Source organism: Amborella trichopoda, chromosome 4 (genome assembly GCF_054954075.1).
Source record: "Amborella trichopoda isolate Santa Cruz 75 chromosome 4, AtrichopodaSantaCruz75HAP2 v2.0, whole genome shotgun sequence".
In the NCBI taxonomy this organism is placed as follows: Eukaryota; Viridiplantae; Streptophyta; class Magnoliopsida; order Amborellales; family Amborellaceae; genus Amborella; species Amborella trichopoda.
In genome coordinates, this window is record NC_142339.1 from 12,396,084 (window position 1) to 12,417,161 (window position 21,078).

Genomic DNA, 21,078 nt, shown 5'->3' on the forward strand with positions numbered 1-21,078 from the left:
CACATGGAAGTGACCCTAACTTGCATAAGAAGGGCAAACCGCCTAGAAACCGACTCTCAATTCAAGTTCAGGGAGAGGGTATACTGCAATCTAAAGACCCAACACAATAAGGGTGTGAAGATTCCCTCGAAGAAGAAGAGCAAGGCACCTACGGTACCCAAACCCCTCGACCTTCTTAAGGAAAATCCCTTTTACCCATTGCAAGCAGCAACTGAGCGAAAGAGGAAGGAGAAGGCCTACTACATGGCCATTGAAGTCATTGAAGATAACCTCAATCATCGGATCCCACGGTCCCAAGACCATCACGAACAGGTGATAACTGGGTCGTTAAGTTAGGGTACTCATACATGTGACTATTTACTTATGGAAATTTGTTTCATGCGGGGTGGACTGCATTTCTACAATATAGGGTCTAGAGTTATAAAGCATCCATCTTAAAGATGGATGCAAATAGGTGGTCCAAATGTTATTTTAATATAATTATTATTTCCAATTTTCATTTTTGTTTTTCATATTCATGATCTCCATTTTAAAGATTATATACTCTAAAAATTAGGATCAAATCATATTTAAAATATATATTTTGTGTCAAGCCCGCATTTCTACAATATGCAGGCTGGCAGAGTAGAAACTATGTCCTTTATTTAATGTGCTTACCCAATAATATAGAAATTTTTTGTTTACGGGTATTTTAAGTAATTATTTAGGAGCAAAGTATAAATTTATGACAGAACGAAATAACATTTATTAACTATAATAAAAGATGACACCATCATAACATCACTCACATTGAGCAATGATTGTTTTTTAACCATTAATACATATCACTAGTTTATTAAGAAAATATCTATCCTACATCTACTAATGATGAAAAATACCTTATCCAGAATATTTTGTATTATAAAACAAGGGTATATGAGTATCCAAAGAAGATAAGTACAATAAAGGAATACTCATATGTACTAACATAATCTTATATATATATATATATATATATATATATATATATATATATATATATATATATATATATATAGGAAAATTCTTCCCAATGCCTATAGGAGAAAATGAATAGTAATTTCTCCTACCTTCATCACCGTCCAAATTTCATCGCAAGGTCATGATCGTCTGATAGTGTTTTATTTTTCATTTTTTTTCTACTAATCGGAATGACCTAAAATTTGGAGAGCATGTATATATTACTGAGACGCATCTAATAAAAATATAAAACAATTATCTACAAAAACAAATTGACCAAAATACCCCTAAAACTTTTCAGGGTATTTTGGTCAATGTTTTTCATATAAAATATTTGTTTAATATTTTTCGTAGATTCATCTATTTTTAATGAATAGACGTTCCAAATTTCAGGTATTCCTATTTGTAGAAGAAAAATGAAAAATGAAACACTACTGGACAATCGTGACCGCACGATGAACTTTGAACGGTGATGGGGGTAGGCGAAATCACTGTTCATTTTTTCCTATAAACGTTGCGTTGTATTTTCCATATATAAGTGTTTTCCATGAAAATATTGACCAAAATACCCCTGAAATATTTTAGAGGTATTTTGGTCAATTTGTTTTCACGAGTTATTTTTTTTATATTTTTATTAGGTGCGCCTCACTAATATCTACACACACTCGAATTTTCAGATCATTCCGATTTGTAAAAAAAATGAAATATAAAATACTACCAGACAATCGTGACCATATGATAAACTTTGAATGGTGATGAAGGTAGATGAAGTCACTATTCATTTTCGCCATAGGTGTTGGGAAGAGTTTTCCTACATATATATATATATATATATATATATATATACACACACTGGTAGAAAACCTAACCTTACTAACTTGAAAGCTTGGGGTTTTTGGGTATATGTGCTTATACCACCACAAAATAAAGATAAACTACAAAATAAATCTATCAAATGCTCCTTTATAGGTTATTCAGAAAATTTTAACAGATATAGATTCTATAACCATGATACTAGATCCTTAATACAGAGTTGTGATGCTCATTTCTAAGAAAATATAGAGGATGAACATATTTTAAATAAGCTTATTGACTTACATAAAATTGATAAAAGGTTAGGGTCTCGAAGACCCTGTTTCTCAACCTCCCTATACAATTGATGAGAATGATTCAATTGAAACTAGTATACTAGATAAACCTAAGAACTAGAGCCCCACCTACCATTTAAGAAAATCTTTAGGTGTTTATGAATGCAAAAAATTATTCTCCCATGAGTGAGGATACAATAAATGAACCTCAAAACAGCAGTGAAGCTATTAGCTCACATGACTCAATTGAGTGGACTCAAGTCATAGGTGGTGAACTTAAAAGGAATCAAGTTTGGGAGTTGATTGACCTTCCTAAAGATAGAAATGTCATTAGTTGCAAATGGGTCCTAACAAAAAACCTTAATGCAAATAGATCTATAGATAAATATAAAACGAGGTTGGTAGCTAAATGATTTATCAGAATTATTTAAAGACCTATTCTCCAGTAGTAAAATTTTCATAAGATCATCCTAACGTTAGTTGCATATTATGATATATAATTATTTTAAATTGATGTTCTTGAATGGAAAATTAAAAAAAGATATATACATGATATAATTAGAAGGTTATATAATTAAAAGCTAATAAGACAAAGTATACAAAATTAAAAAATATTTATATGAACTTAAAAAGTCTTTTAGGCAGTGGTCCTTTACATTTTATAACACAATCACTGAAATTGGTTATGTGGCCAATAAATTAGATAATTGCGTATATGCTTGGAATAGTGGTAGCAATTTCGTTATCTTATCATTATATGCAGATGATATTTTGCTAGCTGGTAATGATATTGGCATAATTAAATACCAAATCATGGCTAAGTTCCTACTTTGAGATGAAAGATATAGGAGAAGCCTGATATGTAGTACTAGCCATTACGATAACAAGAGATAGAAGTTCGAGACTCCTATGTTTATCTCAAGAAAATTATCTAGAAAATATTTTAAAGGCATTTAAGATGGAAAATTATAAGCCCATAGATATACCCACTTGTAAAAGCTTAAAATTGTCAAAAAGAAAAAGTGCCCATTAAATAACAATGACAAAACTGAAATGGAAAGAATTCCATATGCTCGAGCCTTTTTAACCATGCATATGGCCTTGTCAGTGGATTTTAGAATAATCCTTAAATGGTTCATTAGCAAGCTGTAAAAAAATACTCTTATATATTCAGAAAACTAAGAACTACAAATTATACTCACATACTGATAATGTAGAGGTTATTGGGTACTCTGATGCAGACTTTACAAGAGACCTAGATGATAGAATATCAACCCTAGGGCTTTTATTCCTCGTAAGAGGTGAATGTGTTTATTGGTCAAACAAGAAACAAGGTAGTGTAGCTCGGTATAATGTGACAGCCGAGTATATTGCTTGCAGTATTGCTACAACTTATGTTGTCTAGATTAAACGCTTCATAAATGACTTAAAGTTGCATATAGCTGACAGACCAGTTGAAATTTTCTTGATAATCAGATTGACATCTCATTAATTAGAAATGGAGCTTATATCTCTAAGGGTATGCATATTAAAATTGGTTATCAATATATTTATGATATTATGGAAAATAATATGATATTATGGAAAATAATCAAATAACTATAAGTTATTTGTCATCATCAAATATAATTGCAGACTCTTTAAACAATGGATTAAATGCAAAAATAGTTTCAAAACATGTAACTTTAATGGGATTTAGGAACATCTAAGTCAAGAACTCCCAAAAGAGATATTTTTTTCTTTAATGTCTTGGTCATGAAAGTAAAAACAACATTAACATGAAAAACCCCATGACATAATTGTCGATGATTTTTTATGTCATGAGATGTATAATCGTACTAGCGTGAAAAAAGCCCCATTATAAAGATTAAACCTCTAAGTGGAACAAACTTTATAGTATATCAATGTATTCAACCCTCATGGCCAAGTGGGAGATGTTGATATGTGTATGTAGCCCTATGGCCTCACTTGTACCACATTTTTTTTAATCTAATTAATATTTTAAAAAATACTATGTATTAATTAGTATTTATCTTTAAAAAGTTTTTTAGAGAGAAAATCATTTTTCCTAGGTATAATAGATAACTCCTCATCTCCCAATTATTAAAAACCACTTCTTGGAGATTCCATGAAGGGAAGGTGAACGTTAAAACGACATCCTCCCATCCCTCTATACATTATGGTTTCATAGCCATGGAGATAATCGTTCTAAAAAAACCTTAGCTCTTTACAATTTACAATCCAATGAAGTTCCTTTCAATGCCTTGAATTTTTCGGGAGTTCACCTACTCTCCTTTAAAGTTCAACATTCTATAAAGAGAAAACCGACTTGATTCCCCAACTCTATAAGCAAGGTATGTGGAGTCTATGTAGATTCCCAAGTCTGATATTTGTAATCGATCTTCTTTCTTAGGTCCTCGTACGACTTCGTGACCCCGAGATAAAGTGTTTTCCTTCCTTGTATAAACATTGTATATAAATGAACAAATGTGCTTATAAGCACTTGGAACTCTTCTTGAACTCATTTTATTTGAAGTTCTTGATTTCTTCGTGAAAACCTTAAGTGAGCTTGCTCCTTAGTGTGCTTCCCAAATTTTTGATTGGGGTCGTATTTACTTTCAATTTCTATTTAGTACAAGTTTAGGCGAAACACCCGCGTTTTTAAAGTTACTCCCTTCATTAAAACCGAATCTAGGAGTATGTTTAGGACCCATAATGTAACCTCTTCAACCTAGTGGCTAACCTCAAAAACAAAATAAAAACATTCCAAAACTGCATCTCAAAAATTGAAAAGAAAACAACAACCAATTTCAGAGGGTAAGATTCAAGTGTTGAAAAATTAAATATCTATTTTTATTTTTATTTTGAAAATTATCTCTCTCTTTTTTTCCCTTTCTTAGGGCTTCTTGCATAATCGGAAGTTCCCAAAAAATTTCACCCCCGTCCCTTCCGCACGTGTCAAAACCTTTTTCTTTTTATTTTCCCTAAAATTACCCATATAAAATTGATGTGTTCCTGTCAATTTTTATAAACCTATCCATCACACAATCTCTGTGTCTGTTACTCAGCAACCCTCATCCTGACACAAAACAAAGAAAAGAGAAACTCCGCTCATTTTTTCTTTTACATTGTTCTCATTCACTCTCATTGGGCGATTTTTAGAACATAATCCACTCAAGATTATAGAAAGAGAAAGAAACTCAGTCTTGGAGCCCCTACCTCTAGCAAGAATCACTGTGGACATGGGTTCATCTGCTGAACGTAATGGCATTTGCCATTAACATGCTTGCCAAAAATTGCACTTTGGACATTTATCTCCCAAAGATGCAAAAGAAAAATCAAAGACAGAGAAAGATGTAACGATGCACGAGAAAATGAGAGCGAGAGAGATGGAGCTCTTAGTGATGCAAGAGAAAACCAGAGAGACAGAGATTGAGATTGGGAGACCAATACTAGTGTTACAATAAACATGTAGCTCCCAATGATGCAAAAGATAAATGAGAGAGAGAGAGAGAACTGTTTGATAGGCCAATATTGATGTTTCAAGGTTCAAACTTCTAACATTTTAAATAGAAAGTGAGCTCAATGTTCCAGAGGGCCAGATTCCAACCGCGCACAAAATCCTAAATTCGTCAAAGATTAAAAAATAAAAAACCAGAGACCCAATTTCGCCTAAAGCACGTGAAAGCCAAGGACCCAAGTTTGCATAAAGCCCCAACTTCCTCCATTAGAAATTCCTCACCAAGGACCCCTAATTTCCTTCAATACCCATCAACAAGACCCTTATCCATTCAATCAAGAAACAAACCACAGAAAAATACACATAAACCTTCAGTTTTGGGAGCCTTTTAACGGTGTCTTTTCCACTAAATCTATGGGCTCTACTTTTGAGGGTGAGGACTTTTGAACTTTCCCTTAACATGTCTCAAGCCCGAATAAAAGGGCTAGATTGTGGTAGGTAGGCAGCTAACGTAAAACCTTGCCAAAACATTCATGAATCCTGAATATATGTGATATGTTTATGTTAGGGCATTTCTTGTAAGCAAAGCATTATATTAAAACATGGGTAGAGTAAGAAATGAGCAAGGGATGGCAAGGGTGTTTCCCAGAAGCGACGTGCCACGACATTGTCAGGTTATGGTGAAAAAAATGCAGGGGTTCCCTCCACATTCTAGACGAGCAAGGGTAAATAAGCCAGTCTAAAAAAATATGATTCATTTAACCACATAGAATATAGGAAAGCTTACAAATAAGAGTATGGAGCTAGTGAATACGATGAGACGAAGCAAAGTAAACATAGCTTGTTTACAAGAAACTAGGTGGAAAGGGAAAAAAGCTAAAGAAATAGATGAGTATAGACTTTGATATATAAAAAATATAATAATAAAAATAACAAGTATAATAGTAAGCTAAGATTTAAAAGATAAAGTAGTTCATGTCAAGATAATAGATAACAAGCTCCTATTAATTAAACTTATTTTAGAAGAAAAGATAATTAATGTAATTAGTGCTTATGCACTACAAGTAGGACAAGGGATAGAGTTCAAAGATACTTCCAGGATGACATGAATGGACTTAGTCCAAAACATTCCGAACGGAGAGAGGACATTATTAGGAGGTGGCTTAAGTAGTCATGTAGGGAAAGATATGAGAGGATATGAAAGCGTGCATGTGGAATAGGTTTGGTGAAAGATATGAGATAGATGAGATTATTCTAAATTTTGCTATGATCTTCAACCTAGCAATAGCAAACAATTACTTTAAAAAACGATATGAATATTTAATAACCTTTGAAAGTGGATCATATTAAAGCCAAATAGTCTTCTTTCTAGTTAAAAAGGTAAACCGACTATAATGTAAAGACTGTAAAGTTATCTCAGGAGAGAGTTTGAGTACACAATATAGGCTTGTGGTTATGGACGTATGCATAACGAGATGCAAGAGAATGGGTGAAATTAATATGTGCCTAAGAACATGCGATGGAATTTTAAAAATCATAAAGTAGAGTTATTTAAAAACAAATTAGTTAAAGAAGAAAAATAGAACTCTGAACATGAGGTCAACACTAGGTGAAATGAGATGGCTGACTGTAATAAGAAAATGACAAAAGAAACTTTAGTAGAAACTAGATGGAAAAGAAATTCTAGTAAGGAAATTGATGGTGGAGTGATGATGTTCAAAAGGCCATTAGCAAAAAAAAGATCACATTATAAAACTTAGCAATGAAATAGAAATGATCAAAACTTAGAAGAATATAAAAATACTAAAAAAGAGTATTAAACAAATAGTAAGGATAAACTTTAAAGCATGCGATAATCTATAAAGTAATCTGAAAACAAGAAAATGTGAAAAAAATGTTTTCGAATTAGCAAAAATAAGAGAGAAAAAAATATACCGATCTAAACCATATTAAATGCATTAAAAGTGAAGAGCAAAAGGTCTTGGTGAATGATGAAGACGTCAAAGAAAGATGAAGAACGTATTTAAAAAATTTATTGAATGACGAATATAATAGAAACACATGAGAGATTGACATTTAATAGCTGATCAAGCTATTCAACAAGGTGTTGAGAACAGAGGAACAGAGGGAAACTATTATAGTTTCTATTTACAAGAATAAATAAAGCATACAAAATTGTGCATACTATCTAGGGATCTAATTTATGAGCCACATTATGAACTTGTGGGAGAGAGTGATCGAGCAACGACTAAGGCACGAACCAAGTGTATCAAAAAATTAATTCGGTTTTATGCCAAGGAGGTCAACAATTAACACTAGTTTGCTATTTAAGCATTTGATTGATAAGTCTACGGCAAAGGAAAAATATATCCACATGGTCCTTATTGATCTAGATAAAGCTTATGACAAAGTACCTTGAGATTTAATTAGGTGGGCGTTCGAAAAGAAAAGAGTCTCCTGATACTATTTCAACTTGGTGAGAGACGTACAAGAGAACGCTAACTAGTAAAGAGGAGTGAATTTTCAATAACAATAGGTCTACAATCAACATTGACCCCATACCTCGTTGTATTATTTATTAACGATTTAACTAGGCACCTACAAGATGAAATACCGTGGCGTAGATTGCTCGCAGATGACATGGTTTTGATTGACGAGACTCAAAGCAACGTCAATACAAAATTAAAATTTTGGAACGATGCTTTAAAATCTAAAAGTTTTGAAACTATCCAGACTAAGACAAAGTAAATGGAATGCAAGTTTAGTAATAATAGGAGTAGAGACGAAGTAGTTATGATTGACGCTCAAGAAATACAAAAAAGATTGCACTTTTGATATCTTGGGTCGATAATCCAAAAAAATTCAGATATTTGAAAAAATTAGAGCTAGATGGGCAAAGTGAAATGTGCAACTGAAATTTTATGTGATCGCCGCACACCGATGAAGCTGAAACGATAGTTCTATAGACCAGCTATGAAACCAACGTTGCTTTTATGAGCCGGAATGGTAAGCGAACAAAAAACAACATACCATGGGATGTGTAGTAGAGATGAAGATGTTGACATAGATGATCGACAAGATAAGAAGGGATAAAATTTGAAATTAATACTTTCTCGAGAACTTTGGTATGACTCAAATAGGCAATAAGATGAAAAGAAGTAGACGTAAGTGGGCTAACAATGTGCAACACAAACCCAATACATAACCTATTAGGAAGTTCAAGTTAGTTCAAGTAGAAAGCTCTAAAAAAGCGGGAGGTAGACTCAAAATGACATGGTTAGAAGTAGTGAAAAACGATATAAGAACTCATTAACCTCACTGAAAGTAAGAGCATAATAGCAAACTAAGATTAACCGACCCCAAATAGTTGGAATAAAGCTTTGTGATGATGATTATATTGGCTCAATTTCTCTTTTGTTTCTTTTTTATTCTTTTGGAGTCTTCTTACCAATATTACAAACAAGCCTCTTAACTTGATTTTCTGCAACAAAATCTCCACCAAAAAAGAAAACTATGGGTTGGAAGGGGGGACAACGACCGGTACTTTGAGAGAGCAAAAGACGTAGACTTGAAAAACAGAAAACGACATGTTAGTATTCATAAATGTAATTTTAAGAAAAACAAAAAAGGGATTGGGCATTTAAGAAGGGGGTGGAGTGAAATATTTTGGAAGATTCTATTGCCCCTAGGGAAAAAAAAAAAAAGGCGGTTGAAAGGTAAAATATTCATTACTGGGGGGGGTTAAAAGTTAAAATTCCCCATTGTGGAAAACTGTTTGGTGACTCTTAGATTGATCCTTAAGATTGAAAAAAATGCTCCTGCATAGGTCTTTCACCCGAGGGAGTAATCACACAGTATATTCCAACGGGTGCAGAGTATGTGTCGGCTTCAATTATAGTCTTAACTCTAAAATAACCAACACTTTCCGGTAGATATCATTATATATTATTTGATTCCTCATAAGCCAATGTTTCCTATCATTTGAAAGCAAATGAACACGTACAAAATTCACGGCTATGAACCAAAAACAAACTTACTGCATTCTTTTGTGGGCACTAAATGAGATCAGCTCAAATTTATCATCACCCTGATCTTTGGAGCAATGTACAAGAACTTCGAACTTGAATGGGCTGTTCTTCCCCTGCCTGAGCAACATTTTGAGTAAAATCAACCATATTCTGTAAAGGTTTGAGCCGTTGCAACTTGCAGAGCCTTGAGTTGAATTCTTTGCAAGATGAGGGTTGCATATACTCATGGGCTTCTGGTATTGATCAAAACTTAAAGAAACCTTCTCTGCAGAAATGTTGCAAAATAATAGTTCTGCAGCCATGTTCTTCACAAGAATGGGTATATATGTTGATTGGTCCCACACATATAGCTGCATTGTTCATATGAAATATTAAATATCTAATAATGTCGTAAGGTCTATCGATTTTCACTAGAAAATCACTAATTTGTAAGACCCAAATACACCTCTCTTATAAAAATAAGCTGTTATCTTCATTCTTAATGTAAGAATAGCCTCAAGTCACCGATTCAACACACACACCCACGCACACAAACTGAAGATCATATGCTCATCAAGGAGCAAATGTACATTTGCTACCCTGGGCAAAAACCTAGGTAGGAGTATTTTTTGGGGCCACAAATATTGTGGTTGTGACCTATTCAACCTACGAACCACCCTTTAAAAGAAAAAAGTTGAATAGAGACGTTGAATCAGCCTAAAAAGAATCAAGCCCAAGGATTTCATACAAGCCCTCCAATTTTCAGAACATAGATCTAGGTATTTAGGTACTTAAATCCATTTTTACTTTTTTGAAAACATTCATCTTGTGATTTTTTTCCTCCACCAAAGAATGGTATTTGTGCTAATACAAAAAGATGCTAAACTCACTAATTTGAACCATTTTATTGAGGTCAGCGAGTAAATGTACTAGTGTAAAGACAGAAAGTAGATGAAAAGCAAAGAAAATTATAGTTGTCTGGAAGCTAGCTCTCTTATTAAAGAGATGCTTCTAAGGTTAGAGAGCTAAAGAGTTTTTCTATTTCAAATGATTGATATCTCTTCATTTTCAGTGTTTTTTTTTATTTATAATGTTAACCTTTAATTAAGAAAAGAGTGTACAAAAGCCTTGACGAACCACCAAAAATGAGCTCAAGGAGAGAAGAAAGGAGAGAAAGTGGGATCGAGGCTCCTTCGAGAAGTTAGTGTTAAGGGACAGCAACCTAAGAAAAGAAGCCGAACCACCATACAAAAAGAGTAGAAAAAGAAAAAAAAACAAAAAAGAGGGAAAGCCTTCTAGTTTCCAGTCATCTCCGCTGCTTCTTTTGCAAGGGTATCAGCTTCCTGGTTTCCTTCCCTCCAAATATGTGTCCACACGACAAACGTATTCTTGCGGAGGTAAAGAATCTGATCAACTGTATGAGCCAAAAACCAGGGGGGGAGGTTGTAGGATTGTGAGCCCAGGTGTTCCTGGAGTCACCCGCTACGATGAGAGAGGGCAAGTTGAAATGTTGGATGAGTTGTAAGCCTTCTAGAAGGGCTATCACCTCGGCCTACATCGAGTCTTTATGGCCAATGTGTTTGGAAACTGAAGCCACAGTAGAGCCGAGGTGGTCTCTAAGGATGGCTCCAATTCCTGACGGCCCTAGGTTGCCGAGGGAACATCCGTCGATGTTGAGTTTAAGCATCCCCTGGGGAGCTGGCTTCCAAAGAGAAGACCTGGAAGGGCGAGAGCAGTGATGTCGAACGACATTACTCCAACATTGGTGAAAGGCCGAGGTCGGGATGCCTTTGAATCGAGGGTGATTTGTGGCCTAGAAGATGATGGTAGATTTGAGCTTGTTGAAGATTTTGGACCAAGGGGAGTACTCCCCCTGAAAATCCTGTGGTTACGCTCAATTCATAAGGCCCACATGGATGCAGCCACCGCTGATTTCCAGAGGATAATCCTTTAATTGGGACAAGGAAAAGGCTTGATGGAGGAGAGAATCAAAGTCACTTCTGCAGGCAGTACCCATTCGACGTTGAACAACATGAGGACTGCTACCCAAAAATTGAAGGCGTAGGGACAGTGTAAAAAGAGGTGATTATCAGTTTCCTCCTCGGCTAGACACAAGACACAACGATTGGGAAGTGGGATGCCACGTCTTTGGAGCTGATCAACAGTCAGTACTCCCTTGAAGAGGGCCAACCACAAAAAAATCTTAATATTTGGGGGAGCTAAGAAATCCCAGGCCTGGGCCGCAATAGATGTGGGTGCTAGGGGAAATGTGGGAGGTAGCGACAGGCTACGATAAAAGGAGGACACCGTGAAGGAGCCACTACTAGGAGTCATCCAGATGAAGCGATCGTTGACCGCAAGAGCTAAGAAGCAGGCTTGTAGTTCTACCGATAGAGAGGCGAAACTTGAAAGCTCTAGGTCATTGAGAGTTCTCCTAAAGACTAGGTTCCAAGTGCGAGGGATCCCAGTCAACAGCATTTCTTGGGCTGTTGTTGTCCCTTGATCTCTAGCAAGATGGTAGAGATCAAGATGTTTGTCTCTAAGAGGGGTGTGACCCAGACATAGATCAACCAAAAGAGGATTCGGTTCCCTGATCTAGGATGAAATCTAATTCAAGGTATCACACCCCAAATTTACTAACATTCTTGCGGTGAGACATACTATTCTTATATATATATATATATAACAATATTCAGAATTTCTACTTATGTATTGCACCAAAACGAATTTTTCCATTTCTAAAAATTTGTACAAGTTCTACTCACAACCAATATTAACAGGAAGGTTCATTCAGAAGTTTCCCAACTGTACAAAGTACACTTTTAACTTGTGTTAGCATGAAGGTTCATACATTTACAATTTTGATAGAACAAAAATTACAAAAATATTTGATCTTGAGTACAATTTCTTCGAAGCTACTCCTGTTGTACAACGCATGATAAGGCTGTCATTACTCTGAAAAGAATTCACAACAGTTTGATGAGCTTGACTACTCAGTAAGTGGCCATCATTATCCCAAATTCATAATTGGAAAATGTAATAGTTTTTAAAAGACTTCATATTAAAACAATACGAAGAGGAACATAGATGAAGAACAGTTTTAAGTTCAGAAACACACAATTTAATATAATCCCAAGCATTGAGCTGCATACAAATACTTTGACAAAAATGCATAATACAAGAGATTTCACAAAATACCCTACTGGCGTCCCAAGTAGGTAACCTATATATCCCACTAGCGTCCTGGATGGGTCCACTTCATCCCTGCAGGTCCAATCATACCTCACCAGCGTACCGGATGAATCCACTTAATCCCTACCGACGTACTGGATAGGTTCACTTAATACCTGCAGGTCCAATCATACCTCACCGGCGTACCGGATGAGTCCACTTTATCCCTACTGGCGTACCAGGTAGGTCTACTTATACGTAAATTATCTCTGGAACTCTTTAAACATCATAAAGCAACAATATCGTATATTTAAAACATCATTGAAATCCTTAACGTGAATTCACATGAATCATTTCATAATAATCACTTTCATTGAAATATCTACAAGTCGCCAGTCAAACATTTTGGGTAATAATTTCAGAAAGGTAGTAGTTTGAAAAGACATTCTTGAAATAAAACATGATAGACAGTCTAATATCAATAGAAAAACTCTTATGAGAACTCAAAATTAAATACGGAATTCTCATAATTTATGGGAATGCAAATACGCAAATAATCATTTCACATGAATAGATAGTGTTCAGACGGACAAAATACAATTAAATACAGAAATACGTGAATCTTACAGTAGTGGCAATACTACAATCGAGATACATATCTCATGATTAGAGTGAGGTGTCTCATGGTGGCTATTATTCAAATAAAAAAAAATGACACATGGATGCCATGTGTCAAGTGTATATTGAGTCCAACCCTTATAAATACCCCATTGGCCCCTTAAAAAAAGCATCAATTGGTCCTCTCTCTCCTCTCCAATAGGAGCTCCTCTCTCTCTCTACATAAGTTCCTTCTCTCTCTCACTCATTTCAATTTCAATTATTCTTTCCCTCCCTCATCATGCTCTCATAATAGTGCAATTTTAATAAGTGGTTATTATCATCTCATCATGCTCTCATAATAGTGTAATTTTAATAAGTTATTATCATCTCATCATGCTCTCATAATAGTGTAATTTTAATCAGTTTTTATTATCATCTCATCATGCTCTTGTAATTTTCATTCTCATCTCTCCCTCATCATCTCTCATTATAATCATCATGAGCATAATTTTAATAGTTTTCAATTATTCTCTCTCTCCCTCATCATACTCTCATCATGAGCATAATTTTAATAGTTTTCATTATTGTCTCTCCCTCATCAAATCTCTCTCATAATGATAGTAATGATGTTCTCATTATTATAAAATATTACCTTCTTAGAATAGTAGTCTTAATTTCATGACATTCTCATACATTATAGTATAATGATTTCATTCCCATATATCATTGTATTCATATCGTGAATATATTAAATTATAATATTTCACTCTCATACATGATATTATTCTCATATCATCCCCATATAGTATATCATTGTCAATCCCAGAGTATTTCTATAATAGTATTTTCATTCCCATATCATTCTCATATATTATATTATTATGATAGTTTGTTCATTTTCATGACATTCTCACGCATCATCTCTCATAATTTGAATAATATACTCACGAAGTACTATTTTCTCATAACGATAGTATTATTTTAATGATTCTGTAATATTTCCTCTTCCTTATGAATATATTCTCTCTCCATAAAAAGAAAACTCATTTGACCCTTGTCCCACACCTTTAATTGAACACCAGTAATCTCGATCAAACTCTGATAGCAGTAGCCATATACCCAACTCGTGACCTATAAATATAAGTGACCTCATTCTCCTGAAAATTAGTTCGCTTTTAATAAAATTATGATATTCTGTACATCACTTTTATAAGTGTTATGCGTAAATGATTTCATTTTCTTGTAAAGTAGAACTAGTAATTCCTCTTTTAGTAAAATTGTGAGATTTCCTTTTATTGTTTTGAATATTTAGACACTGTAAAATTCATGTGCAAATGACTTCATTCTCCTATAAAATCATTATTCGAAAAACTGATATTTCTGCACTTGATTGTAGTATTGTCACTACTGTAAGATTCACACATTTCAGTATTTAATTGTATTTTGTTTGTTTGAACGCTATTTATTCCTGTGAAATGATTACGTATTTGCATTCCCATAAATTGTGATGATTCCGTATTTAATTTTGAGTTCTCATAAGAGTTCTTCTATTGATACTAGACTGTCTATCATATTACATTTCAAGAATGTCTTTTCGAACTGCTACCTTTCTGAAATTATTGCCCAAAATGGTTGACTGACTACTTATAGATATTTCAATAAAAGTGATTATAATTAATTTGTTCAAGTGAATTCACGTTAAGGATTTTCATGACATTTTAAATATATAATATTGCTGCTTTCTGATATTTAAAGAGTTCCAGAGATAATTTAAGTATAAGTAAACCTACCTGGTATGCCGGTAGGGATTAAGTGGACTCATCAAGTACGCTCGTGAGGTATGATTGGACCTGCAAGGATTAAGTTGAGCTATCCGGTACGCAGGTAGGGATTAAGTGGACTCATCCCGTATGCCGGTGAGGTATGATTGGACCTATAGGGATTAAGTGAACCTATCTAGTACGCCGATAGGGATTAAGTGGACTCATCCAATATGCCGATGAAGTATGATTGGACCTGCAGGGATTAAGAAGACCCATATAGGACGCTAGTGGGATATATAGGTGACCTACTTGGGACGCCAGTAGGGTATTTTGTGAAATCTCCTTAATTATGCATTTCTGTCAAAGTGTTTATATGTAGCTCAATCCTTGGAATAATATTAAATTGTATGTTTCTGAACTTAAAACTGTTCTTCATGTATGTTCCTCTTCGTATTGTTTTAATATGAATTCTTTTAAAAACTATTGCATTTTCCAATTAGGATGAAGACAATCACTTACTGAGTAGTCAAGCTCATCAAACTGTTGTGAATTCTTTTCAGAGTAATGGCAGCCTTATCATGCGTTGTATAGCAAGAGTAACTTGAGAGAAATTGTACTCGGGATCAAATATTTTTGTAACTTTTGTTCTATCAAAATTGTAAATGTATGAACCTTCATGTTAACATAAGTTGCAAATGTACTTCATACAGTTGGGAAACTTCTGAATTGACCTTCCTGTTAATATTAGTTGTGAGTACAACTTGTAAAAAATTTTAGAAATGGAAAAATCCGTTTTGGTGCAATACATAAGTAGAAATTCTGAATATTGTTCTATATATATATAGTATAAGAATAACCTGTCGCACCTCAAGAATGTTAGTAATCTTGGGGTGTGACACAAGGTTTAAAGAACTGAAAAGCAGAGAAGATAAACCTCCAAATACCTGAAGACCCATAGTTGGTTCTGAATTCAAGGAGCCAAGGAGAGTCATGTAGGCGATATTTGGTTTTGAGAACGTCAATCCATAGGTGGTTGCTTAGAGTCACCAGCCGCCAACACCATTTGCCAAGGAGAGCTAACACCATTTGCCAAGGAGGGCTAAATTCTGGGTTCTCAATTTTTTGATCCCGAGCCCTCCCCATTTCTTAGGTTGGCAAAGTTTATCCCAAGCTATCGAGTGGAATTTATTGTCAGAGTCTTCTCCTGACCAAAAGAACCTCCTCATTAATTGATCAATCCTAGTTCTTCATTTTCAGTGTTCCAACACTATATCCTCTTTATATCCTTAGAACTAGATCTCAACTAGTAATTTTAGTACTTAGTGGAAAAGCAATCTGGACTTAGTCAAAGGCAACAACAGAAAAGAGAAATCACGAGATAAATAGCCAACTTAATGGGCCTTAAGATGATAAAACATCAAATTTGACATTTTGTAAGGAGCGTAAGGGCAAAACTGCATTTATGCATCAAGCTACAATAAAGAACAAAGGGATACAAAGGGATAATACAGGAGGAGCTCCTGCAATTCAAACATACTCCTCCCATTCAAACATACTAAGCATTGCAGCAGCCCATCAGATCTCCTGCACAGAAGAAAGAAAGCACCTTCTAAATAAACTGAAAAATTCACCTCAATCTATTCTATTTTTTGGTTAGGTACCTCTCTCTCTCTCTCTCTCTCTCTCTCTCTCTCTCTCTCTCCCACAGCTTGGTCTTAAATACTTAAATCCACTTAAATCAGCTACAAACTTGTAATCAAGACTAAGAAAAACCCAATTCATTGCATCACCATCCGGCAATCTGGAACAAGCTTCTTAGTGGCTCTGGCATGACTGTATTCATGCATACATTGTGGTCGAATTAGACAAGTGGAACTACTGGAGTGCTGCCACCTTGGCAGGAAGAACCCACAGTTGCTCTACCACTAGTGAGTTGTGACCTAGCAAGGACTCCTTCACTGTCCTCAATGGCTTCATCATGTGCAGGAATTTCCCTCCCTCTACCCAAAAAGTCCATAGGTGGACACATGCACCCTAATTTATCTCTCAGTACCATCGTCACCTTAAGCCTCCATATTACTCTAGTGTCTATCATTACATTCTCTGTTTCTGATTTACAAAGTTACTACTCAGGAAAATTGATCCGAGCAATCCTCTCCCCAAGCCCTAGGAAAAAGCACCAATTTTACATACCATTTTTTCCTTGATTTGCATGGTTCAAGAAACAAAACCTCAGAACCCTGCTATACCAACTTTCACCAAGCTTTGACCTGCTGTATGAAGAATGTTTTTTGTTGTCCATCCCTACTTCCTCTGCACCCAGGAGACCCTTCTCATTCAAGCACAACCCTCTCAATCATCATGGCGAGGATGTAGCCAAACCAAAAACGGGCAGTGGAGGACAAGACCAAGGGCAGCTCACACCAATAGTGTCTTGGAGCAGCCTCGAAGAGAGCCTTTCCTGTCAAGTCCTTGGCAAAAAGCTCAAGACATCAGTTCTATCCTTATTTCACCCTCCTCACAAAAAAGATGTTTAGCACCAGGTAGCTTCCATGTCTCTCACTTTTATACAACATGCCGGGATCAGAGAACTGCATGGAGCCAACTGGCATGGGGTGGGAATCTGTAAGCATCTGGGACTTCCAATCTAATACCTAAAGCTACTAGAGTAAGTTTTACTGTTGCTTTAGGAAACTAATGCATTGAGCATGGCCCCCACCGAAACAAATGACAATTGGTTCAACGAATAGAAATACATCTCTATTTGATCATGGTAAGTAGTTAGTGAACCCAACCGCATTGGGATGGCAACAAACTAATTCACAAAACCTTTCCATTCATTTGTTCTCTGCCCTCTAGGATGATGCATTCTGAACCTCAGATTAGCTTCAAGTTACGGGCTGAGCAAAGTGACCAAAAATAAAATAGAATGAGATGTTTCAGTAGAACTGCACTAAAATGAGGGATGTTTTGATCTTTCCTTCTCTCAAAAATTAGCTTGCCCTTGATATCAGAGAAAGCGAAACACAATAACATAAACTGGTGAGATATTAAATTGGAAAAGTATACAAGGAGACCATTTACTTTTGGTACAAGGAGGTCACAATCACTTTTATCCCTCGGATTTCAAATCGAGTAGTTGTAAGAGTCATTGACTAGACTCAAAGTCCAAAAAAGGAAATTTCAAACTTTGTGACAAACCCCAAGCCATTCAATTTGACATCTCATGACTAGAAAGCAATTGGGATCTCCTTGTAATCAGGATAAATGGTCTCATAGTATATAATCCCTATTAAATTTCGTAAAGAAAGTAATATAGTTATTTTCATATCAAAAGGGAGGGTATTTTGAGAAAAACATTCAAAGAGTCCACCACTAAGGGTGGCAATGGTTCGGATCCGGGTCTACCCAAATAGTATTCGGGTCCAGGTTTTGGATCCAAAATTTGGGCCCATATCGGGACCCGAGGTCAAGTCTACCTGTCTGGTCCCGAGTCTGATCGGGTCCATTGCCACCCTATGACGATGAGCTTCTTTTTTTCTTTTTCGTTTGCCCTTTAGTTACCATCATACACCCACATATTATTAGCAACATTTACAGTATTACACAACATTTATGAATACCACATTCCTTACTGTTTTATGTAATAACTGAAAATTTCAAAGAAACAAACATATTGGCAACATTATGAATACCCATAAAATTCGGGTCGGGTCCAGGTTTTGGACCCGAACCCGACCTTTCGAGTCCAAATTTTGGACCCATACTTGGACTCGAGGTTGGGTCTACTCGTCAGGTCCCGGGTCTGGTCGGGTCCATTGCCACCGCTCTCCACCACAACTCCAAAGTGCATATTCGCCCAATTCCTTTTTCCAAAGTAGCAGAACTACCTTAACTTTGAATAGTAACAACACAGTTTCTTTTAAAAAGACGAAGTATAATCTATCATTCTGCACCTGTATACTAGTGAAGAGAAAGTAGAAATAGCTTTTGAGAGCAAGAGGATGATTCTTTATTGTTTTCTGAGAATGGAGAGCAAATCAAAATGTTGTATCGAACTGAAGAGTGAATGCAATAAATAATATCAAAGAAGATTCAAAAGTGTTCCTCACCAGAAATGGTGTATATATTTGGCCTACAGTATGAAGATGGTTGGAGCTCTTCTCGCAGTAGAGTTGAGCTGGATCATGCTCTGCTAAAGAACTGTTGCCAGTGCTCAATGAATTTCAAAGAAGATGCTCTAGTTGATTGTGCAAATTGGATAAAAGCAACAAAAATGAAACCCAACATCTACACTACCTCAATTTCATGGGAGAACCACAATACTTGCAACCACTGCAGATGAGGTCATCTCCAATCTTGTCATCTGCCATTACAAAGAGTCTCTTGCCAATGAACAGCTTCTCCCGTCTAAATTCTGAAGCAGGCTTTGAATTGCAAGGCAGGAAGATTTCACCAATGTTCCCATAGAAGCTCACACTGCAGGATTCTCTTAGAAAAGAAACTTCTGAAATTGACAAGCACTCCCTTGATTTGCTTTTCGCACTCAACTTCCAGTTCTTCAGTTGTCTCCCATTGGAAACACCAACCTCCATAACCTGCAGGGCATTAGGCAATTATGCACACTTTAAACTTGCATTATCTGCATAACCCCAATGTCGAGTTCATGCATGTATCTAGAGAATTTTTAAGAAGTATGGCCTTCTTGAAAAGTCTTGATCTCAGTTTGGTTTGCCTCACTTGAATATTCATTAAAAGAGCTTCATATAGTCGTGCTGATGACAAGCAAATTAAAATTGGAATTATTTGCAGTGAACTATAACCATTAGGCTGCCAACATTAATAGGGATTTGTCACTTCATCGTAGTGTCAAATACAAAAGATAGAAACTCTGTTAGATCAAACATATCAGATCACAGTAGCCTTCAATATGTTACCATCGGGACCACTCATCTTGCACTTATGGAGAGCACTAGAATTGACCTTAACAATTACATTCAGATTTCCAATGCATAACCAAGAGCTATAATAACAAGCAAACAAATGCTATGACAAAAAGGCAAACAATAAGATACACAAATGTGGGTAAGAAATGCAAAAGTAACACAAATGTTAATCATGGTTATCGCTTATCAGGCTATGGAAGAAAACCTACATTGGTTAAAAAACTGCCGACTGCATGGGTTTATTTGAGTTGAGAGAAAAGACTTTGAAAAGTAGATATAGCATACTGCTTTTCCAATTGAGAGGAAATGCAATGCCATAGTGATTGCATAAAAGGGTCAATTCCTGATGTGAAGTTAAAGATGTCATTTCATAGGAGATATACCATAACAATGTTGGAAGTGATATCACAAATCCCAAAAAGGTAGAAGGCACCATCTCATTGATTTTGTTCTTTTCTTTTTTAATGTGACATCGTCTCATTGATGCTTATAAAATAGTTTTTATTATTGCCATATTTTATGGAGTTTCAATTAAATATCGTATTTTAAACAATAACACTATGTATGAATGCTGGCATTAGTTCATGTTAGGCATGAATCATGATGGAACTAAATTGTAGAGAGCTTAAAGCATGAACCGAATGTAATAATTTGGATCCCACATTTTGAGCCCTAGTTGCAGTTCACCATGTAGTGAGCAATCTGGGGTACATTTTGAGCAAGTTAATTGCTAAGCTTAGTATCTTTTTCAAGAAGCATTGCTAAACTTCATATTGTTCCCATGAATCATGATTGATTACAAATTGTATATTTGAAGTATCAATTCACCTGCAGAGTTTATCTAGAAAATAAAAGAAAAATTATTAATTTATTACTCAGGTCACAACTCGAAGAATGCCAAACCAAGTTGATAAGAACATAGTTCCTGGAACCTTGAAGGAAAGGTCACGGACCCGCTCCGGAACCTCGATTCCGCGGTTCCTGCTAGGAATCTTGGATGGAACGCGGATCCCTATACTGTGATCGGCATTCCCAGCAGGTTCGAACCATGGTTCTCAAGTGTAT

The 21,078-nt window shown here is 35.5% G+C and overlaps 1 protein-coding gene across 15 annotated transcripts in view; it reads right to left on the reverse strand.

The window, feature by feature from the left end:
• Positions 1-9,435: 9,435 nt before the first annotated feature.
• LOC18423183 (uncharacterized) overlaps positions 9,436-21,078 on the reverse strand; it is a 28,551-nt gene continuing 16,908 nt past the window's right edge. For 4 of the 15 annotated variants that reach the window (XR_016053218.1, XM_020672534.2, XM_088863689.1 and 1 more), the window contains 3 exons: positions 19,367-19,665; positions 19,180-19,270; positions 9,436-9,904 (listed from right to left, as the gene is read on the reverse strand). Coding sequence is in view for 5 of the 15 variants with exons in the window: in XM_020672534.2 (XP_020528193.1) it covers positions 9,560-9,904; positions 19,180-19,270; positions 19,367-19,665 (735 nt within the window). In the remaining 10 variants the exon portion in view is untranslated. The other 11 variants (XR_016053222.1, XR_016053217.1, XR_016053219.1 and 8 more) reach the window with 8 other exon arrangements.